The sequence below is a fragment of the Cygnus olor genome, chromosome 4, assembly GCF_009769625.2.
Source record: "Cygnus olor isolate bCygOlo1 chromosome 4, bCygOlo1.pri.v2, whole genome shotgun sequence".
Lineage (NCBI taxonomy): Eukaryota > Metazoa > Chordata > Aves > Anseriformes > Anatidae > Cygnus > Cygnus olor.
This window is the reverse complement of record NC_049172.1, coordinates 37,616,877-37,642,983: the sequence shown is the minus strand read 5'-3', so window position 1 is coordinate 37,642,983 and position 26,107 is coordinate 37,616,877. Positions and strand designations below refer to the sequence as shown.

At 47.5% G+C, this 26,107-nt stretch overlaps 2 protein-coding genes across 8 annotated transcripts in view; one reads left to right on the top strand and one right to left on the bottom strand.

Annotated features, from left to right (window-relative positions):
- The first annotated feature begins 7,890 nt into the window (after positions 1-7,890).
- Positions 7,891-11,755, top strand: NOCT (nocturnin). The gene is made up of 3 exons (XM_040554843.1): positions 7,891-8,151; positions 8,267-8,551; positions 9,271-11,755. Exons 1-3 carry the CDS (start codon positions 8,067-8,069, stop codon positions 10,104-10,106), a joined length of 1,206 nt encoding a protein of 401 aa, XP_040410777.1. The 5' UTR covers positions 7,891-8,066; the 3' UTR covers positions 10,107-11,755.
- A 4,407-nt stretch (positions 11,756-16,162) lies between these two features.
- Positions 16,163-26,107, bottom strand: part of ELF2 (E74 like ETS transcription factor 2) — a 35,395-nt gene continuing 25,450 nt past the window's right edge. For all 7 annotated transcript variants that reach the window (XM_040554836.1, XM_040554835.1, XM_040554841.1 and 4 more), the window contains 5 exons: positions 25,658-25,831; positions 23,539-23,625; positions 18,981-19,173; positions 18,246-18,599; positions 16,163-17,859 (listed from right to left, as the gene is read on the bottom strand). In XM_040554836.1, the coding sequence (XP_040410770.1) occupies positions 17,232-17,859; positions 18,246-18,599; positions 18,981-19,173; positions 23,539-23,625; positions 25,658-25,831 (1,436 nt within the window). In that variant the 3' untranslated portion in view covers positions 16,163-17,231. The remainder of the gene's footprint in view (positions 17,860-18,245; positions 18,600-18,980; positions 19,174-23,538; positions 23,626-25,657; positions 25,832-26,107) is intronic.

The following is a 26,107-nucleotide window of genomic DNA, read 5'->3' as shown; positions in this document are numbered from 1 at the left end:
CAGCAAGACGGGATCCCAGCTTCCAGTTGCATGCTCAGGCACCTCCCCTCTCCTCTTCCTCAGCACCTTTTTCCCTCCCCAAACAGAAGCAGCAGGGATGGGGACTTGTTTCTGCAGCCGCCGATGGATTTAGATGGGAAGGACCGATTAGGAGTTGTGAACTAAGGCGGTGCTGCTGGCCCCGTGACATTGCTAATTCAGCACGTAATTGTGAGATCTTTACGTCAAGGCTGCAGGTAACAGAGCCTGGTACGGACAGGGGCTGGGGGGGCGAGGATTTAACAGCCTGCATCCGAGGCAGCTATACAGAACGGGGTGCTACAGTGAAAGCTGAACGCGGTTTGGAAATGATCAGATGAGTTACAGTCCGTACCTAGGGCGTGCCCCAGACTGACGCTTGGGAAAGTGACTTTAACGGTGACAGCAGGAACGGAGGGTGATGCAGCTGATGGGCAGTTTGATGTTACACTGAGCAGTTGCCCCCACAGCATCTGCAGTGGGTGCAGGAGCAAGCTGGGGACGTCTGACCCCCACACACACCCCGACACCACCACGTGCCCACCTGCCTGTGTTTTATCACGGAGCCAGGGAAGCTGCAGCTGAGCCCGAGGTCTGCGAGGTAGTTCAGCATCCAGCCGGCACTGCCAGCACAATGATCCCCGCACCTGCTGGCTGCCACTTCAGGTCCCAGTGGGAGCTCCGACTTCAGAGGAATAACTGATTTTAAGGCTTTTTTGTTGCCTTTCCTCTGCGACTGGTTTCCAACACTGGGGAGGGGGCGGCTGCCACCGAGGTGTGGCTCTTCTGACTTTAGTGCTCCACAAAGGAACGAAAAGCAATTCCGCGGTGTATAAAAAGGTGCGTGGGTGTTCTCAAGCCTCTCTCAAACCTGCTCATTTCTCCCTAGCTTATAGGACGGACAGAGGCTTTTTTAAGGGTATATAGTGATAGGACAAGGGGTAATGGTTTTAAACTGAAACAGGGTCGACTTAGATAAGACATGAGGAGGAAATTCTTCACTCAGAGGGTGGTGAGGCACTGGCACAGGCTGCCCAGAGGAGCTGCGGATGCCCCATCCCTGGAGGTGTTCAAGGCCAGGCTGGATGGGGCCTTGGGCAACCTGGTCTGGCGGGAGGTGTCCCTGCCCATGGCAGGGGGGTAGAACTGGGTGGGCTTTAAGGTCCTCTTTCCAACCCAACCCATTCTGTGATTCCACACATGTGGTTTGCCTGCCCCCTTTTTCTCAGAAGTCTTTGTGGAAAAGCAGCAGACCGGGAGGGCCAAGGCACTAAAGGACACCCTAATGTCTGGACCTGCTGGACAAGTGACCTGGGCAAATCACCTCCAGCAGCAGCACCAGGGATGTCCTGGGGCTTGGCCAGGTGTGGGAGGGAAGGACGCAGGACCAAAGCAAGCAGTGTCCTCCCCCATCCCCGCTGGCTGGCGAAGCCCAGCCCTCCGTCTGCGGGCAGCATTGCCCAGCAAAGCACCAAGACCACGCCAGGACAGCCTTCAAACAGGACTATACAGCTACATTTTCCGCGGTATCCTTCATAAAGCAGGTTATTACATCCCTGGCAACTCACTCACGACCTACTGAGCAATGGGCAGGTTTTCCTCTTTGACGGTAACAGCCCTACACTCACGACACGGAAATATTGATTGCGTCTCTGCAGCACCCAAATTCGGTTCTTTCAATAGAGGTTTTGTTGTTGTTGTTGTTTTTCCCAGCAGAGCCAGAATGTCTCTTTTAAAATATACCTCGCTTGGTTGGCATCATGGATGGTCTTTCTCCCTGGCGGTAAAATATCCGCTCTGCCATCAGCTTCGGAGTCGAAATCAATCCCGAAATACAACGTTAGCTCCATAGTGACCCACTTGGGCGGAATAAATCACTGCCCAGCTCCCCGTGGGCGCTGCTCGCACCGCACCCAGCCCGGAGCCCACCGCAGCCCGTGGTGGTGCTGGGGGCCACTCTCCTCCCTCCCGCCCGCTGTCTTTCAGGTGCCCGCGGGCATTCGGTGCTCGGCTCCGAGGGCCGCGTAATGGAGGCAATGCATTTTCAGCGAGGAAAAATGACAGCCGCAGTAAGGCGGCCGAGCCGATTCATCACTTAATGCAAAGCGTTATTGTGCCGCAGCCGGGGCGCCGCGCCGGGATTGATTACAAATGGGATGACACCTCCCCGTGGACTATCTGCTGCATTATTATAAATAAATACCCATTCATTTTGGAGTCTGTATTACAGCGGAGGATAGATTATAGCTCGGGTACACAGTAAATATCCCATTGAGTACAATGTCCCTTCCTCGCCGACAAATGAGTTTTGTCTCACATAATACAGTTTCGTGAATGAGATAAGGGAATGGAGAAACACCAGGAGATGGAAGATCTGCAAAAATCTCGATGGATATTAAGGATATTTCTATGAAGGACACGCTAAAAATTCAGTCACTCATCAGCAGAGGGGGACCGAGGGGGGAGGCAGCTGCGGAAGGCTCCTGAAAGGCAGCAAGCCCTAAAAATTCCCCCAGCCCTTTGGACGTCACCAGGATGACAGCAAACCCTTGGTTTCCAAACATCCTGCTCACCAGCTCTACCCAGCCATGGCTGTAGGTCTCTGTCCCATACCTCTGGGATGGGGCGACCACCACGCCAGGTCGCCCCTACGTGAGGAAATAAGCTGGGGGGAAAAAAATCCCATTTCCCAAGGCAATCGGCAAGACTGGAAGTGTTTTGTGTGATTACACACTTGTTTTATGCAATTATGGCAATTACACCCCTTTACCTTCCAGGCAGAAGGTTGGTGGGCAAGGGGAGGCCTCCTCTCAAAACCAACAGCGTCCAGTTTCAGAGGCTTTTATTCTGCCTTCGAGGAAGCGGGATGCTTGATGTGGGGTTGGGGTGTCTTTTCCCCTCGTTTTCTTTTCATTGACTGGATTGCCAAAGGCAAACAGATCTAGGGGAGCTAGCTGAGAAAGATCGTGGCCCAGATCTAGGGTTTTGCATGTCCCTTGATGCTGCTAATGTGGGTAGCAGGACATCAAGCGGAAAGAAAAAGTGGCATTTTTCTCCCCTACTCCATCCTCGCCTTTCTGTTTTCCCTTGCTTCACCAGCAGAGAAACCCTTCCCTACACAGACCCAGAGAAGGTGAGGATAGTCGGGCAATTTTCCATCTCCAGTCAAAATGGCAGCTGTCCCTTCGATTACACATTCCAAATAACATGAGGATTGCTCGGTTTCCTTTGAATGTTCTACAAAAAACAACTGCCATTTTCCATCTGTGGCTGCTGGCTTCCTCCCTGCCCATTATCTTCACCCGACGCCCATCCAGGCATGTTTCGGAAAAGCATTAACCGATACTCATCCGACAGGGAGCTGCTCTTCGTGTTTCTCTTGCAGTCTAACCAACCCCTGGGGACAGCTCTGAGGGGGCTTTGGGGCCGCTGTGGTGTTTCTGCTTCCCCAGCAGCCCACCGTCACCGTTCAGCCTCTCCATCACTTGTGCTCTTTCCAGACTGATCCTGAGCGCGCACACGTCTTGCTGAGGAGCCAACGCAGAGATGAATCGTAGTAAAACGCAATATGTGAGGATGTGATTTTGTGTCCTCACTTTCAAAATATCCACAAAGCTTGCGTGAGATCCAGAATTTTGCTTGCATTCTGGTAAATAAAAAATAATAATTAACAGTCACCACACGCCACCACTCCTTCCTGCAAGTGCCACGCTGAGGTGCTCAGCACCTTTCACCAGAATGGGAGCAGATCTGCTGAAAATAATCGATTATATCCGACACACAAGGGTAGATCTGTGAATGCAATTCAAGCCCATGAGCCCCATCCAATGCCTTATTGAATGGGTAGGATCACTTGTTAAGCTTGCATTCGGCTGCCAGCACTGCCCATTCCCAAATTTCATGGTATCCAAGTGCCAAGAGCTGGATGAGACCAACTCACCCCTTCCTATTTCTGTTGATGAACTTCAAAAATCACCAGAAAACAGCATAACGCACGAGGGTGTGTGTGTGACGTCCCTTAGGGAAGGGGGAAAATTGTCCAAACAGTGAAATAAAGGCAGGTCTGGCACTGACAGCACGCTTACATGCTCTACCAGCTGCCAAACTGAAAAGAAGCAATATTCTCAGTGCAGCAACGCACAGCTCTCAACTCTCTCTTCCAAGTCAAAATCTTTAAGGAAGCAAATAATTTACAGGACATCTGTGATGCTAAACCCATATCAAAATCTAAATAAACAGCAGCACAAGCCAGGCTTGCCTCGTTATCAGCTCTGCCTAAAGCACTGTTTATTAGTGCTGTAACTAGCTGGTGGCAACGTCCCTGGAACTGATTAAACACCTGGAGGAAAAAGAGGAGGGAAAATGGCACTATGCTGTGCAAGAAGGGTTTATTCTTTCCAGAGAAGATGGCACAAGCACAGAGGCTAGCGTAGCCAGTAAAACTGCCTGCCACATGTGCTCTTATTTCTTTGTATTCTCCTCCTCCCATCAGCTGAAGGAAAAGGTTAATTAAAAGTCCCCACAACACTGGTGAGGAAAGATTTTTTGAAGAAAATAAACTCGAGAAAACAGATGAAAACTGTTTCTCTGTGACAGTCGGAGGGCTTTTTATTATTTCCTACTATTTTCAGTCTGCACCCCGAGAGGAGGCAGATCGCAGCATCACGGCCCCACCACCTGTACGTGTCCAGGAGGAGCAGTGGACGACCAGGCCGAGGGGATGCTCTGCGATCCAGCCGGGGGAACCCTGCCTGCCAGCGAGGCCAGACAAAAAGGGGATTGCCACCAGCCCCGCATGGCTTTCTCCAAAGGGGCTTTGAGGGGCTTCGTCACACCCAGCGGCACTGAATCTCTTGCAAACTATAAGGCGATAAGGAAGGGGAAAACCTCCTTATTTGGGAGCAATTGCAAATACGTTTTTCAGCCACTTCCCAGCATCTCCAAATAGGTTTTTACTTTTTTTTTTTTTTTCCCAATTTAATCACCCATTTGGCATACAGAGAGCGGCACCTCGCGAGGGAGAGCTGAAGTGCTGCCGGCTTGAAGCTGCAGCCCCGCAGCGGGGGGGCACAGACAGGGCCAGCGCCTTCATCCTATAATCGTGTGGCAGCTGGGGGATAAAAGGGGTAAGTGTGCCGCCGTGGAGGAATGACAGAAGGAGAGAGACTCTAACAAAAGGAGGGAAAAGAGTTAAAAGAGAAGGAAAAGTGGCAAGGGACAGGGTTGGAATTAGGTGGTCTTTAAGGTCCCTTCCAACCCAAGCTGTTCTGCGATTGCACCCCGCTACGAGGGGATCAACAGCTGCCCCCCGCGGCCCGAGGCCTGCACAAGTGGCCAGGAGACAGCCCCGGTGCTGTGCCGGTGGGTGCTGTGCCAGTGTGGGCCATCTCGCTGCCACCCAGCAGGGCCTGAACCATAAAAAAACATAAAACAATAAACACATAAAAAAGTTATTTTGGCTTTGCCTCTGCGCTGATCAACCCGCACTCTGAGCAGGGAAGCGATGCGCAACTGGCCCAGTGAGACTGCCTGCACAGTACCACTGTGAAACCCATGGACCTTGCAGGACACAGGGGGAAATGGCTTTTTTCCTTAAATTAAGGTGATAACATAGGTGAGCAGGTTTCCTTCAAGAGGAGAGAAAACATCGCAGCTCACAGTGGTGTAACAGTGCTTGGGTAGGACGGAGCTGCAATTTCCTGCGCTTACCAGAAAAGCCATTATTGCAGTTGCAGAAGGCTTTGGGACAAGGTGAAGTTGGCCGCACCTACCACCAGCAGCTGGAAGCAGTTTGGGTCTGTGCCCATTAATGTGGTTTAACACTCGCCCACACCTGCCCTGCATGGCACAAAGTGCAAGTGCCAGGAGGAGGAGGGAGGCCTGGGGCAGCACTAAAACCCCTCGGCCGGAACAAAAACCTGACTGTGCCAGCCCTTGGACCCAGGCGGCTCTGCGGGGGGGCTGCTGTGCCTGGGCACCAGCGGCCAACTGGGTGGCCTCTCCCCCAGGAAGCTCCTTCAAGCTTCGCTGGAGCCACCAATGATCAACCACCCCGGTTTTGTCACGCTTGCAAGCACGTTTTCTGGTCCACGGGTTTGCTCTGCACCACCCCATCACCAGGCCAGGTCACTGGGCACCACTGTTTTACCTCGGGCAAGGGCTGCCCAGATGCTGGCAAAGCAGGAGGGCTCCTACAGACACATCTCCCTGTGCCCACACACCCCGAGAAGCCTCTTATTCCAGCCACAGACCCACAGGAGCCAAAAGTCCCCTTTCCCTCTGCCATCTTCGCATGCCCTGGGCTCACTGTTCTCCTGGGGGACACTAGCTGCTGTCCCACACCCGGATAAGTGTGGGGAAATGGGCTCGGGCCCAGACAAGGTCCTACCCTGCCAGGGTGGGGGCTGAAGGGGTTCTCACAGGCCTCTCCCTGTTTCTGCACGAAGGACAAGCTGTTCAATATTGTCCCTGGTCTGTCTAAGGTGCTGAAATCACCCCAAATACCCTTTTTCATTTTCATGCACGGCAATGGAGGGATTTGTTTTTTTCCTTTAAAGTTGGGCACGCTAAGCAGAGTGATGTTCTCACACTGCATCAGGAATCAGCTCCTGACCTTGCCTTTCTCTGTAAATTGTCTTCCAGGCTCACAGCTAATGAAAGTCTATTACTGAGAGGCCACATAAATCCCCTAATATCCCTGGAACAAAGAGGGAAAGATAGAATTTCTTTCAGCGAAAGAAACCAGAATATGATGAATTCAGAAAGCCCAGCTGCTCTCTGGGGAAAAAAAATGACAGCAGTTGCTCCCAAACTCAAGCATGTAGGTGCAAAGGGGAGAGTGGTTTGGTGGAAACAAATGAGGAAGAAAGTAGCTGGACGAGACCTGAGAGAGTCACTCAAATGGGAAAAACCAGGAGCAAAGAAATAACCTTTCTGCATCTTGTCAGTCTGTCCTAGAATCTGTAATGTTCTGTTTGACGCTATACAAATAGGCAGAGGAATTTGCCATATTTGCCAAATTCAGAGGAATTTGCCATAAATATGTTTTGCAGGGCACAAGATCTGTTCGAAGCTCCGATGGCATTTTCCACACCCCGTGTTTGTCACGACAAGTGGGGAGGGAGCTGGAAGTTCACCCCTGGCCCCCAGTTTCTGGCTCCGCTGCTTGGGCAACCCTTGGGTTGTGAAAGCTGGCACCGGGCGCTTGCACAACCGCCGGGACAAGCAGCACGGGCAGGGCCGGACCCTGGACAGCTGGACAGAGGGCCGGGCGGTGGGAGCTGCCCGCAGCCCTGCCTCCAGGGCAGCCAACCAGGGCAGGCAGCCGAGCACACCCCCGGGGAAAGTCCAAACCCGGCTCTGGCCACCAGAGGAAGGTGCCAGCGGGAGGTCAGCGTGTGGCGGGGTTGTGTCCTGGGGCACTGAGGGACGGGGAGGCAGTGCTCGGCCATCCCACCTGGGGGTGATGGCTCATGGTGGCCCCATGGTGGCCTCATGGTGGCCAGGGGAGGTTCAGGTTGGAAATGAGGAGACATTTCTCCTCAGGGAGCGGTCAGGCGTTGGGTTGCCCAGGGAGGCGGTGGCGTCACCGTCCCTGGGGGTGTTTAAGGAAAGGCTGGACGTGGTGCTGAGGGACACGGTTCAGTGGGTGATACTGGTGGTAGGTGGCTGGAACCGACGAGCTGGGGGTGCTTTTCCAACCCCACTGACTATACGGCTATTAGGGCACCCCTAAGGCGCCCTCATGGCGGCCTCCCGCCCCGCCCCGCGTGGGCACTTTAGGGGAGGGAGGTGCGAGCCGCTGCCCCCGCGTGACGTCACGCCGCGCCGCGCCTGCGTGCCCCTGCCTTATACGGCGGCGCTGGCAAGCGTGTCCTCTCCCCCCCTCCCCCCCCCCCCCCGTGACGCGCGTGGCAGCGCCCCGCCCCGGCGACGTCAGCGCGGGGCTCACCGGCGAGCCCTGGGCCGGGCGCTACCACTCCGCGGGCCGGGGGGGGGGAGAAGGGAGGACGAGTGGCAGTGCCGGTGCCGCCGCCAGTGCCGGTGCCATGTACCAGGGCCCCGCGCGCTGCCTCTGCCCGCTGCTGCGCCGCGCCGCCACCGCCAGCACCGCGCCGCCACCGCCCCGCGCAGGTGGGGACGGGACCGGGGCCGGGACCGGGACCGGGGCGGGGGAGGGGGGGAGACCGCGGCCTTGCGGGGCTTGGGGGGGGGTCCCGGTGGGCACTTCACGGTTTCTCCTCCGCAGGGTGTCCCATGGGGAGCGGCGGCAGCCGGCTGTACAGCGCGCTGGCCAAGACGCTGAGCAGCAGCGGCAGCAGCGCCGCCGCCGCGCCCCAGCACCGGGAGTGCCTGGGGCAGCCCGAGGCGGCCCCGCTGGAGCCCATCGACCCCCAGGAGCTGCTGGAGGAGTGCCAGGTGGTGCTGCGGCAGCGGCCGCCCCGCTGCCAGAGGGACTTCGTGGACCTGAGGCAGAAGGCGGCCGGCGGCCCCCGGCCCATCCGGGTCATGCAGTGGAACATCCTCGCCCAAGGTAGGGGCCGCCTCGGTCGGGACCCGGAGGTGAAACGCGGCGGGGAAGGCGGTGTGCGGAGCTGCGTCCGTGCCCTTAGGCGCTCCTGGGGTTGGCGGGGCAAAGGGAGAGAGGCGAGCTACGTGAGGCAGCGCTGACCGAGGGGAGGAGGCTTTCGGCGCTTGAAATAGGGATTTCGCTTCCGTTCTGAAGGAGAAAGCTCTCCCCCTTGCACCTATAAAGCCAAAGGCAGCTCTGACTGCCTGTCGTACCAGAGCATGGTCTGGTCAAAAAGCTGTGGCCTCCCGCTTTTAGCTCTCAGCCCCCAGAAGAGAGGTCTGTCTTCCTGTAACTTTCTCTGTGAAGCTTCTCTAGTTTCTTAATTCGTGCATTGAGGAACTGTTTGGGGATTCAGATCAGTTACAGGAATTCCTAAATTCCTGAAAATAATCGCTACCGATTTCTGTCGGAGCCCTAAAGTCAATACCTTTAAGCTGAATTATGCAATAGCCTCACCTTAAAGTCTTTCGGGGCAGGGGAAGTTCCCCAGGTAGGGACTGGCGTCGTGTTCTGCAGTTAAGTCACTCCTGTACTGCTGCATTTTTTCTTGGCCAAGCTGTGGCAACACTTGTTGTGGAAGCACTTGCTGCAATGTAGTGACCTGTAGGAAGAGGAGAAGTCTTAAATCTGACTTATTTTTGCTATTGATAACTTCTTTCTTTCACCCCCCCTAATTTCAGCCCTCGGAGAAGGCAAAGACAACTTTGTTCAGTGCCCCATGGAAGCCCTGAAGTGGGAGGAGAGGAAGTGCCTCATCCTGGAGGAAATCCTTGCATACAAGCCCGATATCTTGTGCCTGCAAGAGGTCGACCACTACTTCGACACCTTCGAGCCACTCCTCAGCCGACTGGGCTACCAGTGCACCTTCTTCCCGAAGCCGTGGTCCCCGTGCCTGGATGTGGAGCGGAACAACGGGCCGGACGGCTGCGCCTTGTTCTTCCTCAAAGACCGCTTCGAGCTCATCAACAGCGCCAACATCCGGCTCACCGCCATGAAGCTGAAGACCAACCAGGTGGCCATAGCCCAGACGCTGAAGTGCCACGAGACTGGCAGGCTGTTCTGCATCGCCGTCACCCACCTGAAAGCACGCACAGGCTGGGAGAGGTTTCGCTCCGCGCAGGGCTGCGACCTGCTCCAGAACCTGAAGAGCATCACCCAGGGCGCAAAGATCCCTCTGATCATCTGCGGAGACTTCAACGCAGAGCCGACCGAGGAGGTCTACAGAGAGTTTTCCAACTCCAGCCTCAACCTGAACAGCGCGTACAAGCTGCTGAGCCCCGACGGGCAGTCGGAGCCGCCGTACACCACCTGGAAGATCCGGCCCTCGGGAGAGTGCCGGCACACGCTGGATTATATCTGGTATTCCCAGCACGCCTTGAACGTGAACTCAGCCCTGGGCTTGCTGACTGAAGAGCAAATTGGGCCCAACAGGCTGCCCTCGTTCAATTACCCTTCAGATCACCTGTCCCTGGTGTGTGACTTTAGTTTTAACCAAGACCCTGACAGACTCCTATAACTTGTTGGAATGCCACCCGGTATTGCAGTGTCTTAATTCACTATTGTTTTATTTTACTGAGAACTTTGGAAGCTGTTAAGGATGAGGAAGTACTGTTGACTAAACGTTCTCTCAGGCACGTGTTTGGAATTACGCTTGCCCTTCAGAGCTCATTCATCTGTAGCCTCTGAGGGAGGAAGAAAGGAGTCAGTGTTCTCGAGGTGGTGGTGGTCTTGCTGTATTAGGGTTTGAAAACTGGAAGGGAAACGAGCTTTATCCTTTCACTAACCCCTGTGTCTAAGGATGTAATACTCTAATGAATGGTGAGGCCTGATTATTTAAATTAAAACACTTGTGTATGTAAAACAACTTGCCCTGGCAGCATGCTAATTATGTTTATGTTAGGCTTGTGCCAGTACCAAAGGGAACGAGGCTCGACTTCTCAGTCAGATTCTCTGACCTCTCTCTGTTGCAGTACAAAGGAAGGTTAATGCAGTTTAGACATGAACGAATCTGAGAGCATATTAGTGTAGTCTTCTAATTTTTACATGACTTAAGATGAAGAGTGTATTCAAAGTGAATAGATGATAGCACAGTGTAAGGGAGGCCCCCTCCAGTAGCAGCAAGTGAGGAAGCAGAGGCTAACTGCTGTGCGTCACACAGTAATAGCCTCACCTGTCCAAACGAGCATGCATGTGTCCATTACACACACAGGGCCTGTAGCTAAACACAGTAACTGGCACCTTTTGTCCCTTCGGTACTTCCCTCCAGAGGGCATGCCTAACCACAGAGTATTTTCTCATCTGCTTCAAGCATTACTTTTCTGAATGGTTTAAAGTTGTAGTCTCGTCAACTTTGCAGTTTCAGTAAAGGGCCAACCTTTGTGTTGAAAGACTTCTTTTATTTATCTTCAGAATCTAAAGCTACACTGGAACCTTATTAGAAGAGAAAACGTATTTATTGAGGGAATTGGGTTATCCTGTACCTGACTTGAAATCATACAGCGGCAGCGTTCAGGAGCACATGCAGGTCCTCTTTCCGTGGCCCAGTGCCCAGGCCATGACAGAGGTGGGGTTGTGTGGTAACTCTCGTGCGTGGAGTGGTGCTCAGTGGTATGATGTGGGTATTGCGTATATGGATTGCAAACATGCCTCTGTGCCAGAAAAGGGCAGAAAAGGTAGAAGAGAGACCAATAGCTGGAGTTGGGCTGACGTTTAGATAGTTTGGAGAGACTAGGCAGAGCAAATAAAGCGGTACTTCCATGTAAAGTAAGGCCCACATTGACTTAAATGTTCTGGGTGTTTATTAATAAAAGTCCATGGGGAAAAAAAGTAATGTCTCTACTGCCATCTTCTTTCATTTCCCTCTCATAAATGGGTGATCTCAACTAGTGACTTTCCTAGCTTCAAATTAGTAGCGATGCCACGGCTTCCAGACCTGCTTCCCCAACCCTGTGGTCCTAATCTTACCAATTGCCACAACTGCTCTGATTTCTTGGCAAGTGTTGTTTCTCAAACTCACGTACCCAAACCTCACAGCACTTTTCTGTAGGGAAAGGTGTTACCTGTAGAGAAGTTAAGCTGATTTCTCCCCTAGCTAATGATGAAGCCTAGACCTTACGTTACTGCAAGTATTCCTCTTTCAACAGTTGTCTGCAGCCACAACCCTGGCCAGCACCCATCTCAGAACTGCACAGCAAGGTGCAAGGATTCCTCCCTGAGGGGGCTGCCAAGCACAGCACAGGTAACCCCTCGCACCAGGCAGCTCTGTTTGTCACTTAACTTTCAAATCATCATCTGAAGAGCAAGAAAAGACAGGTACCTGCTTCCCACAGCCCATAAGTTACTGTATGCGTGTTCCATACTAATGAGAAAAACACAAACACTCCTTCCAGGTAAACAGCTCGGGTGCTGCGTTGCACGGCTGTAGCGCATGGTGTGCTTTAAAGATGAGCAGATCTTCGTTGTGTCCCTGAACACTGTAAGTGGCTGCTCTGGGGGAGATCATGGGCCAGAGATTCAGATTCCAGTGTCAGTAACCAGATTATACAGGTTTCAAAAACACCTTTCAAAAACAAAACCAACAAAAAAGCCCCTCATTTCTATTTTTCCTTTCGCCTAAGCAGCTCCATTTCCTGAAGGCTGTCCAAGAGTGCTCATCCGTGCGGTGCTGCCTCGCCTTGCCCAGGGCAGGCAGCCCTGGCACGGGTTACAGCAGGCTTTGTGTACCAGCCGGAGCCAAGCCGCAGCACCGACACCGCTCCCATCGCCACTCCCAGAGGGGGACGGAGAATATTTGGTATCTGGGTGATTCTTACGCCACTTTACTCAGACCCTGGTTTTAAACAGTAATTGTGTGGGGACATACAGCATGATTTCTAGGATCACTGCAGAGCTTTTCTAAAGTAAAACGGGCTGGGACTCTTATTTCACCCCGGACGCTCGACAGTAAGCGTCCCCTGCTTCATGTCCTTACAGGGCAATTTTGAAGGGGTGCAGGGAGCCGGGGGGGGGAATGTGAAAATCACACATGGCTGCTAGAACACAGCAGTGGACGCTTTCTGATACATTGTAATGAAAGGCAGACAAGACTCAGAAATTAACTGGTGATTGCCCAGTCAGCTTCAGCCTTTTTCCAGTACTTGCTATAAAATGTACTTTTGCAGATGGACTGTTTTGGAAAGCTTAAGTGAAATATTGCCCTTGCTTTTGTTTTACTCACCAAGAGGCAGGCCTGCAGCAGCGAAATGCTTTTGCCTGCTATAAATATCAGTACAGTAAATATTTTTCACAGGAAGGAGGAGGAAGGTTTTTAATTATTTTTTTTTTCTGTGTAGCAGTATGACTCTTGCAATAAAAATTTCTTCAAAGCCCTTCTTGTAGCTGCCTGCCTTATAAGCACACCAAGGCTAGAAGTCTCAACAGATCCCTTGCTCTAATCTTGAATAAAAGCTGCACTGGCTTTAGCAGCGTCGGTTTTTCCCCTGCCCTCAAGCTAGCTGAGGGAAGAAGTGACCCACTTAGTTAATTTGCTGAAAGGCAGAAGCTGCTGCAAGCTTATTAAAACGCTAGCTACCTTGGATAACAATTAGATCAGAAGTAGATACTGTCACTTGCATCTTTCCCATTTAATAAGCTTAATACCTACTATTTGATGTCTCTACAAGGCAGAAATTGAATTTAGCTTGTTCTGGCTGTGAGCATCTTCCTGCACAACCGAGATCCCCACTGCATGTGTCACGGTACAAGCTGAGGCTTCGGGCACCCCGCCACTTCCCCATCAACTACCCGACCACCTCTGGCTCACTGATCCGCGATCAGCTCAGACGTAATTCTCCAAAGTCCAAAAGTTGATTAAATCAATTAGCAGAGGACCCCAAAGAGCTAAGCCTTCCCCAGCAGCATGCTTTACTCAGCTCACTGGAGTTGTGTCAAGGCACAGAACCCTTCACTGAAACACTCAACGTGAGATGCCAGCAGAAGTTTTTGCCAAAAAAAGAATTTTGGTTACAGGTAGGAACCTTGCTCTTCTGAAACTCAGCTGTAGAAATCCTCAGGGAGAGACTGAACACCTCTTGTAAGCACGTCTCATTACCAAGATGACACAATTCTGGAGAATAACTCATCTCCGATTAACTTAGAGGAACCACACACACAAGCAATGCTTGTCTGCACCTAAGCAAACACGTTGAAATCACTGCCTGTGAAAGGCTGTCCGTATTTATATCTAGCAGCTAAATATTAAAAAAGAGAAAGGAGGACAGAGGCATACAGGGAAAGGTTAACAAAAAGGGGCTCCGCTGTTCGAAGCCTGGCTAAGTACCCCTTCCATCTCAGTTACAACACATCTTCATACAGATCGGGATTCCCACAGCACTTCACACACATCTGATGAACGTCCTCAGGCAGCTGGTACACGTGTGTGCTGCTCGCTGCATGGCCAGGGGAGAGAGCCAAAGGACCGCCACCAGACATAGCACGGGCAGTAGCTGCAGCGCCTCAGGGCATGGCTGCGGGCAAGCAACAGAGACCTGCTCCTCCATTCCTTTCATTCCTGCCATTACACAACAAAGTCCTGGATCTAACTTAAGAGGAGGAGCTCGTCAGCTGGAAATCCTTTCCAGGAAGACACTTTGGCCCCAGCTGACCTCCAGCATATCTAAATTAGGTGTGGGAAAGGTCTTAACTACAAATATCCAGTGACATACATTTCATGCGGTAAGATAAAGCGCCTTTTACACAAGATCAAATAACAGCCATTTAAAAAAGGATTTCTTACAGAAAAGACAAACGTGGGTTTAAAAATACCATTGATTTTCTCCTTGTTGTCTTCTAGATCCCATCTGTTCTACCTCCACAGCATGCCTCACTGCCTGCCTGCCTGCCTGCCTCTCTTTGTAGTGCTCCATTTCCCTTTGTCCAGAAGAGTTGCCTCACAAACTTCCAAATGAGTCTACCCATTGCCCAGCTTCCCCCTACTTCCCTTTCCAACCTACCTTTTCCTTGGCAGCACAAATCCTCTTCCTTCTTGTACCACTTCCTCCTGTGAAAGTCTTTGTCCTCTACTCCCAGGCTCGGAAACACAGTTCATCTGTAACCACCTTTGCTTCTTTGGATTAACTGCTGGTGGAAGGGATTGCTGCCATCTACACCAAACTCGTTTTCCTGCTTCAGGTTGTTCATTCATTTGTTCTTAAACTCTGCTTCCCTACTTATAGTACAAAAAAAAAAAAAAAATCCTTTCTTCATAGGCTTCTGAAGTTCCCCACACGCTGGTTTGGCTGTATGGAGCTATCCCCACATTTCTCACCATTCCAAGGGAAGAACGGGGCTTACCGCTAGGACTCTGCAGGTAACTCCTCCTTCTGCATTAAAAGTTAACACGAAAAAATAACCTCTAGTGCAACTATTCAATACTGGCCTCCTTTATCACTACTCAAGACCTCAGTTCTGGATTTCTGTTAAAACTGCTCCTCCAGGCATGAAGTACCTAAGTGGTCACTTGGACTTTTATTACTTTGAGATTACCTGCGTCCCTGCTGCAAAGACTTTCCAGAGCATCTCGCTAGGAACTAGGGGTTCCTCTGGGCACCTGGGTACCCACAAGGTGAAGCGACGCTTCTGTATTGCCTGCTGTCACACCCCCACGTGGACCCTCACGAAAACAGGGTAAGCTGCCATGCACCTATTTTAAGGAACGCTCTTGCACATGGGCTGTAACTACCGAGTAATTCACGAACTGTGTGTTCTCACCCGAACTTACCCTGCAGTGATGTATCTTGATACCCATGGCCTAAGCGCAACTATAAATGTAAACCCTATTTAGATCCTTACTTCACTCAGAGAGGAAAAGAAAATATTATCTAAAATCATTTACTTGTGCAGAAGCCGAAATATTTACAGTTGGAGATGTCAAAGATAACTGCATCAAAAGGAGCAGCAGTGCAACTTCTTATTTCTCCTTTCTCACAGTTTCTACCTACCACTACCTTCTACTTGCCTCAATGAGATCAGAGAGATTAGTACGCTCGAGTAGCTGGGTCTGCTCACTTCCACCTTTACTTTGCAGTGCAGCCTTAGGAAATAAAGGTGTAGCTGGAGGAATATTAAGTAGTTCGCAGAGCTCTCGAAGTTACTGATTCTCAGAGTCGTTTAAGCAAACCCTGTTCTCTTTGCATCAAAGCAACTGGGAGTGCACATAAAGTTATCACCTGTCAGCTGGAGGGCAGTAACTTCTAAAGCTACTGAAGTAGCAACTGCAAGTACTCATGTGACTAGCCACAACGCAAGAGCGCTGAGTATGCTCACCCACCTAAAAAAGTGTAAGAGAACTAGACCCCTGTCAGAAGTTACCTCACCAACTACTGCAAGCTTCTCAGATACTTCCGTGAAAAATATGTCAGTGTACCGTGTGGGAGAGCTGGTCAGCCATTCAGAGTATAGGAGTATTGGGGGGGTTCCAAATTTCCACGCTATGTCAGCTATCTTAGGCTGAATGCCTAGAAGATTTCAAATAAGCAGAAAATAAGGTTAAGAGATGAAACGAAAATATTAAAAATAAAAAGCAGACCAAACACAAATTTCATGTCTATATTTCATTAAAACCTACTTGAATACACTTTGAAACAAGAGTACAACAAAATAGAATATACTTCAAATGTTGAATATACAAACTATTATAGTTCATTCTGAACACTGGTACTTCCCTCTTTAACTAAAAAAAATTTACAGGTTTAGAACTACCTGACAAAAGCTCATGCTGGGTGTGACCTTTCAAGTGACAGAGTAGAGCTGAAACTGAAATGTATGCACAGATGTCAAGGCTAAGTGAGAGACACAGGCATATTACAGCAAAAGGCCAAAAGCCTGCTGCCATTTTGTCCACAATTAAGAAATTTAGACAGACTTTAACTACCATACAAAATATGTTACATGTAATTCTATAACAATACTGTGCTAGGTACAAGATTCTTTAAAAATTTGTTTTTAATAAAAAAGCTTTACACAAACAAGCCATTAGCTTATTTCAAGAAAGATAACTGAAAATCAGTCTAAGGCTTTCGTTTTAAATCTGCTTAAGCTATGATACAAAAATCCCTCTAGGTTTCTGTCTTCTTTTAGAAGCTCTTAAATCTCGTCTTATATTTCACATTCTACAATACCTAGTAGCAGAGTTTTTCACATAGCACCAGTTGAGTACTGTGGGCACACAGTAGTGATTGCTGGTTTGCATATAAAATGCACCGAATTTGCCATTTTTAACAATGAGACTTTCCTCTCCCCCTGAAAGCTAAAAACCAAGGCAAACCTCTCACACAGCTCTTTTTTAGTGTTCCAGCTCTTAGTGTAACTTGATAACGTAGTGAACTGTTTGGTCCCTTTTCAGTCTCTCTATCATTCCTTCTCCATAGGTTCAGCCGTTTCCCAACTGGAAGAGGCAGTTTCTGTCAGCATAGCAATGTGGTTCAATTCCCACTGAAACACGGGAAAATATATATATTTTTTCCAGTAAGTCTTCAACATACGCACGTTTATTTAACAGTTCAAAACTCTCCTTGTCAACTTGGTGATCGCGTCCACTTCCCTCCCCCATTTATGTCAGTATAACCAAAAGAGTAACAGTCTAGAAGTCCACGCAACCTGTTCTTCATTTCTCGCATGTAATGATTCCTTCTGTTTTCACTGTTACAGGAAGGGCAATAGCTGAGGGCGTACTAACTACTACTACGTGGGTTACAGTCTTGCTTCCGTCTGTTGGCTTCTCTTCTTGTACAAGCTGCAGCGTTTTCACTTCCCGTTCCTGTTTTATAGCCGCTGTGTCTGATTTAACTTCTGGATTTTTTATAACCGCGCTAATGACCCTGGGAGGAGTCTGGCTGGATGCCTGCTGAGCAGGCACCGATAGTCTCATTACTGGCGTCCCGTGAGCTATAGACACTGGGGTTAGTGCTCTCACAGCCAGCGGGGTTCCAACGATGTTAATACTTCCTGACCCTGTCAGGCCCGTTTTTGTTTGTAACTGACACTGTGTGAGTTGCGTGGCGGGGATTGTAATGATTTTGGCAGGCTGCATCGTGATTTTGTCTCCGTTTTCAGCAGAGGCTGGCATCACAGTAGGGATTGTCTGGATTACTACCTTTGGAGTTGTGGCTGTTGTTGGACTCGTGTTGGTTATTAACGGCGACCCTGCATTTACTGACTGTACTGCCACAGTTGAAATTTTCTGTCCCAGAGAGGTCATTACAACAGGCACTTGCATTGCCACTCGTACAGTCCTGCAACATAAAGACGTGTGTTTAAGCCAAAACACTGGGTACTACTAGTAGAGCTGAAAACAGGGATACACAAATCCAGAACATGCAGGTTTTTCATTGGTTCTTAAAAACTTTTGTGCATCCATCACGTTTGGAAATTTAGCAGCATTCATCTCTCTCTTCACTTTCCCCTACATCATTTTAAAATATGCTTGAGGGCAAGCACGTTGACAGTCAGCTCTGATCTCAAACTACTTTCATAGTATTTACCATATTCTGTTGCTGCTTGCAAATCAGAAAACAAATCCAGCATTTACAGTATCAAAACAAAACCTAAAAGACAGTTTCCCAGCCAAAAGACTCCTTGCCATTAGCAAATGGCAAGCCCAAGCCACGGCAATACAAACCTGGGAGCTGTCGTTGCTGGGACAGTAGTAGTGGTAGTTGAGGGATGAGATGATGATGTATCATGCACTGGTGAGGCAATATTCACAACTCTGGTGACTGCTTTTTCTGTTCTGGTACAGGTTAACTGAGACGAATTTTTTCCTCCACGTGCAGAGGTTGCTGCTTTTAAAAGGTTTTCTGCAGATAAAGACACTCTCTCCAATGATTTTTCATCTGTAGGCATTGACAAATCTTCATTGCAGGATTCATTTTTGTCATCATCTATGACAACTATATTTTTTGGCATCTCCTTAAACTGATAAACAAGCCTCTGTCCCTCAACTTTTGCCAGGATTCCTCTTTGATAGTAATACCTGCAAGAAAAGTACAATTTAGTAGTGGTACCATGGCAGATTTTAAAGAAAAGCTCATTCTCTGCTAACAGGAAAACATTCACAGCAATACCTAACATGTGAGAAGGTACAGAAAGAAGCTGGCAGACAATACTGAATAATATCTGAAGGATCTAGCCAAAAATAAATAAATAAATAAATAAATAAATGACCTTTTACACATAAACTTCAGAATTTAAATTGCAAGTTAACTGGTAACACAAAACACAGTATGATCTGCAAGACTGCTGCTTTTTAAACAGACAAGTCAGCAAGAGGACAAAAATCTTAAACTTTTCAGAATTTGCATTATTACTATAGGCAAAATTATAGTAGCAAACCTAAGCATATAGAAGATTTTACCTCAAAGCTCTCCCCATAGTCTCGTAGTTCATGTCAGGTTTGTTTTTGTGTTTTCCCCATAGTTTGGAGACAGCTTTTGAGTCCACAAGCTTAAAGATTCCCTTCTCTCGCTGAGTCCACTTAATGTACCGAGGACAAGTATTTTTGTCCTGAAGAAGGTCCAGGAGAAACTCCCATAAGTACGTCGTATTACCTATAATCAGAAAACATTTGAATATTAGAAATCCACTTTTAAAGACAACAGAAAATTCTCCATATATAGGTAATTCTGAATGACCTAAACTGCAAGCGAATGCTACACAGAGAATAGTATGTAATGTAACCTGCAAGTGTTCATTCAGTCTGTTTAGTAAAGCTGCCATAAATATTTACATTCTGAAAGAAGCTAATCCAAGTGATCTGCTATATAAGCACAGGAATCTCTTCAATTCAGCGCACATTCTCAGTTCCTGAGAAAAAAAAAAAAAAGCGTGAGAGTGCTCCAAGTCACTAGAACCTACAGCTGCTCAGCAGAGAAAGAGAGCTCGTAATTTTCTATTTTCTTAAGCAGGGAATGGAAATACCAGTGCATTTTACGATGCTGAAGGATGGACTGGAAAATTTAAATAAATCTATTTTTAAAGGCGTACAACCTTCAATAATGAACCACCTCAAACTGTGATAAGGCCATAACCTCCTGCCCAGGATCTTCCTGCTTTCTTGTGCGGGACATCAGCACCAAAGGAGCTCTCACACCTGTTGCTGGCAGCCCCACGTCCTGTCCCAAATCTACCTCGCAGAGCGACCAATGCCCTGCTAGGTGCAAAGCCCGTCCAACTACTCCCCACAAGTATTCGTATGGCTGAAATGCCACGGACCTTTCTGTAATTTGGGGGGTACAGAATGCAGTCAGCCTACAGAAGAAGAAACAAACATACTTCTTAAGTATTATAGGGCTGTACAATTTCCACTGGAGAAGCCCCAAAACGGGGTTCAGCATGATGACTATCAGAATGGCATAAAACATAACGTGGGGGTTATCTGGATGCTGACTATACCAATTACATCTAGGAAAAGGGGTGGGAAAAAAAAAAACAACAAAACACCACATTCCTACTTGGAGAAGACTGCTAAAACAATCCAGGAAGGGAAAACCAAGACAGAGCTACAAGAACGACAACCTCAGAATGGTAATCCCAATTCTCTTGATCATGCTTCCGAACCCCAGCAGGTGCCGCAGGCCAAACAAAAAACACATTAAAATATTTTTGTGTGCGCGCAAAAAGGTCATTAATACCTGAAATTTAGTGGCCCAGCATAGCATCTGTTATGTCACGCTGAAGACAACTAAATATGCATTAAGATGGGTTAAGGACCACTGTTGCAGACTCCAAGTAATTAGCTCTCTTTGAAAAACCTCAAAGGAGAAAAAACTATAATTTCCATCTTCTGGATGACCACCTCAGAGACAGACAATAAACGTACTTTATTAAGTGCTCCAATAAACAGCAAGTACTGAGTCAAGAGCTACCAAAATCCAGCTTCTGCCAGAATTTCAGAGAAATCCGAATAGGATCTATATGAGAAAAAGAATCAAGAAGAAAACTCCAGAATCCTGGAAACATCCTGGATAAACTTAATGCTCTATTTTAGGTACGGGAAGGATAATTTTGACAAACTGCATATAACAAATGACCAGTAAGCTCTCACACCGGGAAGACTTTTACTAGAGAAAAAATATTAACTCGCAGCATATTCCTTGCAATTAATCCTTTATTCTCCCCCTTTTAGCTCCTCAGAAATAGAATTTCTGGGTTCACCAACAAATCCTGTAGAGGTCTGCAACAGATTCTTTGTAGAAACAAAAGTGGGCTTCAGCATTAGGAAGCAAACATGAACTTCAAGAGAAATCACTCCTTGAAGTGCCTAATTTTTCTGCTGGAACAGTGCTGCTGACTCAACAGCTTTTTCTTTTCCCTCATACTCGTTACTGACCTAAGTAATTTATTTCCACAGGAAGGCTGTGGAATAGTTATGCTACCCAGAAGCACTCTGCTATGCCAGTAAGTTCCAGCAATACCACAGGCATCCTGCTCTGCCAACTGTAGCTGCAATGCATTTAACACAAAAGCTAATTTTAGAAATGTTGAATACAATTTTGAAGCATTTTTCAAATCCTTTTTCCCTAGAACGATTACTTCCCTAATACTGCAAATCCAAGCCGACAGACCCGTGAGGAAGAGGAAGACATGGCTGTAGAACATATAATCTGAGCAAGTTTACATTTGGGCCACTCTTAAGCATCTGGAAGCCCAGCCTGGTAGATGTGAACGTGTACTGCACGCGGCTAGGGACACAAGTCTGCTGTAAGAGCACGCAGTTCTCACCTCCACTCCTAGGAGATCCCATGCTCACCAACACTAAAAGCAGGCACTGAGCCAGACGCGATTGTTACCTGTCTTCCTTAGCTTCGTATAGAGCAGATTTAGCACAATGAAAGACATTTTTGTGGCTGGCTGATCATTACAACTGCCAGCTATTTAAGAACGTCAACCGTAGTCTCAAAATAGAAGGATTAGTAGCCAGAAAGTATGTGAATAACACAAGGCATCGTGAGTAGCAACAAACTGTCACGTTCGTACCAGCATCTACGAGGGGAGACTCAAGGCCTGTTTTGCTTCCTCCAACGGAAGGAAAAATCTCCTGCAGCTTTATGCTATCTACCTACACTTAAGAAAGAGTATTTAAGCAAAGAAAAAAAACAAAATAAGGAAAGAGAAATTAGACCTAAACTGCCAATCCTGAAAGTGAGGACAAAAAACAGTACTTTTATCCCACTAAATAAATAGTCTTCAATTCCTCCTGCATAATAAAGTGAAGGGGCCAATTAAATCATATTTACAGCTGCTTCACTTTGCACCAGAGAGCATCGGGAATGCACACAGGAAGGAGTACCTACAGACAACAAGAAACCCCCTTCCCAACTGTGCACAACCAGCTGTCCTCCTCCTCCATGACTTAACTCTGCTGACAGTAATCAGCACTAGGAATAATTTCTGTTTTTCCAAAAATATGCTACATGTAAAATAGCCTACATTTGCAAGTAATTTTTTTGAAATAAATAGTAAAAAAAGAAAAAAAAAACTAACAAAATATTTTGCAGGACATCAAGTTAGCCTACATTAATAAGGCAAATGTATTTTATGCCAGCTCTAGAGTAAAATGAGAATGGAATAAGAACAACATACATTACAAGGGTCCACAGAAATTTATTAAAAAGTAGTCACATCTCCCACACCAGAAAACAGGACAGCTAGAGAGAGAAATCACCGGTAGAGACAAAGACTGGAAGGAACAGAAACACAGGCCTCCTTTCTCAAAGTAATTTGTGCAGCAAACTAGGAACCAAGCAGTTCACAAGTACTCTTTAAATAATAGAAAGTTCTAATAGCAAAATCAGAACTACAAAGAAGGCTTTAAGAATACTAAAAAAAAAAAATATATATATATGAAAATAAAAATCAAACTACGCACTTTTAAGCACAGCAAAGGTAAGGATCTGTGCCCTTCATTAAGGTCCACTGCTACAGCCAAGACCAAAGACAACAACAGTGGGCAATGCAGAGAAGTTTAACTACTTTCTGTACTGGTTTTCATGAGCTAGCGTCCGTTCTTCCTTAGCCTGCTCACAAGCATGACAACTCAGAAGCTGTACCCAGATAAGGAATTACGCGAACAGCGGAGATCATGCTCTCAAAGAAATCTCTATCTATATCCATCTATATATATGTATCTCCCATACTGACAGCTGCACAGCCCTTCAGCTAGTGTGCTGCTTCTGAAAACCACTAAAATCCGTTTGTGCTAGCTGCAGCAAAATCTCAAAGCAACGTTTAGTGGGAACCAGATCCATCTTCTTCACCTACAGCCAGGGTACGAGCTGATACACTGTACTGCAACTGAGAAGTAACCTGTGAGCAGGTGCACAGGTCTGTCTGACCGCTGGGCGAAGAGCAGGGGCTTGCACACCACAAAAGGACTATTCGTCATGAAAAACATGACAAACGTGTCCCTTCTGCACTAAACCCCTCACTCAACCAGTAGAGAAACACATCAGCATTTGTTTTTCCCCTTAAGCCAATCCGAATCTATTAGTCAAGCAACATATTCCCAGCTGAAGTTTGTGAATCAATTACGAACACATTTCCAACCCTCAGCGTTACAAAGGCCCATTAGCTGCTTCTGCTGGAGAACAAGCCTTTCAGTGGCAGCTTAACAAATTACGCGCCTAGCAACGAGGCAACGCAAACCACAAAAGACAGCGCGAGGCAATAAATGCAAAGCAAATGAAAATTCACAAAGCCTATTAACTGTACAGTGTACTAAGGGCATTTATAAAACAGTTGCGCACATCCTTGTGCTACATCTTGTACAAACAACTTCAGAGACATGAAGTGAAAACTCTGATGAAGTCAGTGCAAACTCAGCCAGCAAACTTTTCAAGACCTCTGTTTTCCCTATGACGTTCAATACTTATAAACGTCATAATCTTAAAGGCTTAATAAATGGAAAAGTATACCTTTGCCTTCTCTAGGCTTCTTCTTGATACCTAGATCTGGAGAGCCATCTGAAATAGCCGACTGTTGGGTCTTCGGTTTACGGCCAGCTGCACACAAAACACAGAAAAAAAAGGATTGATCATATGCAGAATAAAACTATTTTATAGTTTGACTTTGCTGAAAAAACAGTTTGTGCATTTTTTATGCTATTTCCTTGCTACAGGTATGTACAAATTTACATTCTTAGATTACTAGTACCGCACATCCAATTTAATACAGTGTTTGTTTGCTTATTTCATAGGCAGATTTAACTCAATTTCAGCTGAGGTAACGGCAGGTGAGGTACGCACCGAACACATGAAGTATATCTTCAAGATACTTGCATGTTTTTAGTCCAGCGTCTGTTTTACTCTGAAAGCCATTATTCTTCCTTCTGCTTTGTTTCTGACATTCTAGTGCGCGTGCTGACCAGAGCGTCAGTTTTCCTGAGAAATTTTTGCAGCTGAAACCATAAGCACTTCCTTCCGCTTTGCATCTCTCCGTTAAAAGCTACAGACGAACTTCTGCTCAGCACGGGAGTTGCGCCACGGAGGATTTGCATCCAGCAGAGCATTAAGGCAGCGACAGCCCCCAACGGCAGCCTCCGTGGTGCCGGGAGCTCTGGGCAGCACTGGAGGCAGCTCTGGGCAGTGCTGGAGGCTTACCTGCACCCGTGCCGGGCTGTCCCGGCACTCAGCAGGCTGGCAGAGCTCCCACACGCTGCCTCCTGCCCTCGGCACGCCGCTACGAGGCGGCTTAGCCGGGGACTCCTCAGCAGGCGGCAGGCTTAGAGCTGCCTGCGTTCCTGTGCCAGGGAAATCCTCTCCCAGCGAGGCCTGCGGCTTCTTCATCCTTTTACACTCCGGTGACCTTTTTACTCGAGGTAAACAGGCCCATGCAGGGAAGAGGATCGTACCTCAGGGCAGCAGACTGTAAACAGTGCATGCTTCTGCCTTCAGTTCAAGGGAAGCAGCAGCGATTAACTCTCCTCCCTCGGGCACACGAGCATTAACTTTTGCTGATCAACAATATTCTTCATTAAACACTGACTTCAACAGGAATTAATTATCAAGACAGAAGTTATAGCTCTGTAACTACGTCTGAATGACCTTACACATATAAGAGCTGGCATTTAGACCCTGTAATAGGAAAAGATACTTACAAAATACCGTTCAGAAAGTTTCTGAACTTTCTGAGCGTAGCTGCGTAACTTCATCTGCCCAGTACTGACCATTCAAACAGGCAGTGAAAAATAAACAAGTGGTTTAAATCCAACGTACAGCTACAAAAAAGCATTAATCGTTTTATTGCTTATGTCATTTACTGTTGTCTGCTACGTGCATGTGTTTTCACCAGATCTCAAACTTGTAGATCTCAGGTTTATACCACTTTATCATGACATGGCATATTTTTTTCCTGAACTAGAAGCAAATCTTAGCACGTCTGTGTCTGGAAACCCTAATAAAAAAGCATTCCTGTGGTTAAGTGAATTATACTGGTGCCTGTAAGAAAACCCCTAGTCCAGAGACAAACCTTATCAGGTGCCAACCCTTCAGAGCAATCTCATTTGGCAGCTGAATGCTTGGACCTCGTCTGCTGTTCTGATGAGTGTCTCCTCCAAGCAATGCCAATTAGGCTAAGAAACTTCTCTCACCAGGAAGATCTTGTACTGATTTTGTAAACGAATTTATGTTTTTCTAAGTTAGCATTTTCCCTGCTATTTCATTGGAAGATCCCTGAGACCACCTGCTCTCCAAATACATCCGTATTTCAGAGAACTAACAGTTACCCACTCAAATCCACTTTTAATCCTTCTTTACCCTTCCTTCACTCTGTAAACCTCGCTTAAAAAAAACACAATGAAATAGGAAAAGACGCCCTCCTCCTTAATGGCTTGGTGAAATATATTTTCTTGCTAGTTTTTGTTGCTCTCACAGGCTTATTCTCTAGGAATTCACATTTCAGACTTCAATCAATCTGAATATATGATCAGAGAAATCAGATAATCTAACCTACCTACACCCATATCAACGGCATCATCTGAGGCCGTGCACATAAGAAATAATTTTTGAGACTGCTGCTATGAAGAGCCAAACACACCTTTTTTCTTTTTCATTGGTTCATGGATATCAGGGGATGTTGGAACAGGAGACGCATCCATTGGTTCAGACTCCTCCGTTGATACCTCCACCACAGTTTCTGTGATTACATCAGGCCTCATGGCTGCATGGATAAATTCTGGGGTTGACACACAAGGAGGGACAAAAACTTCCACTGCGAAGTGAAAAAAAAAAAAGAAAAAGAATATCCAATAAAGTTTCTACCCAATAATTTTAATGTTATCTTCTATGAAATTATTTTTTAAAAAAGCACGTAGAATAGTATAGCAAGATTCAATTCCAACAAACTGTCATGTAGAAAATCAATCCCCAAAACACACACGCCTGCGAGTACTGTTAGGCATAAGGCAAGTATTAGCAGAGAAATAGTGTTTAGAACTAAACTCAGGTTTAAATGAAACAAATTAGAACTCAGTCTCTGATCCTTAGC

Coding starts and splice junctions, on each gene's coding strand:
- NOCT (XM_040554843.1), top strand. CDS start 8,067: ATGTACCAGGGCCCCGCGCGCTGCCTCTGCCCGCTGCTGCGCCGCGCC. Junction 8,152..8,266: donor GCCGCCACCGCCCCGCGCAG/GTGGGGACGGGA, acceptor TCTCCTCCGCAG/GGTGTCCCATGGGGAGCGGC. Junction 8,552..9,270: donor GTGGAACATCCTCGCCCAAG/GTAGGGGCCGCC, acceptor CCCTAATTTCAG/CCCTCGGAGAAGGCAAAGAC.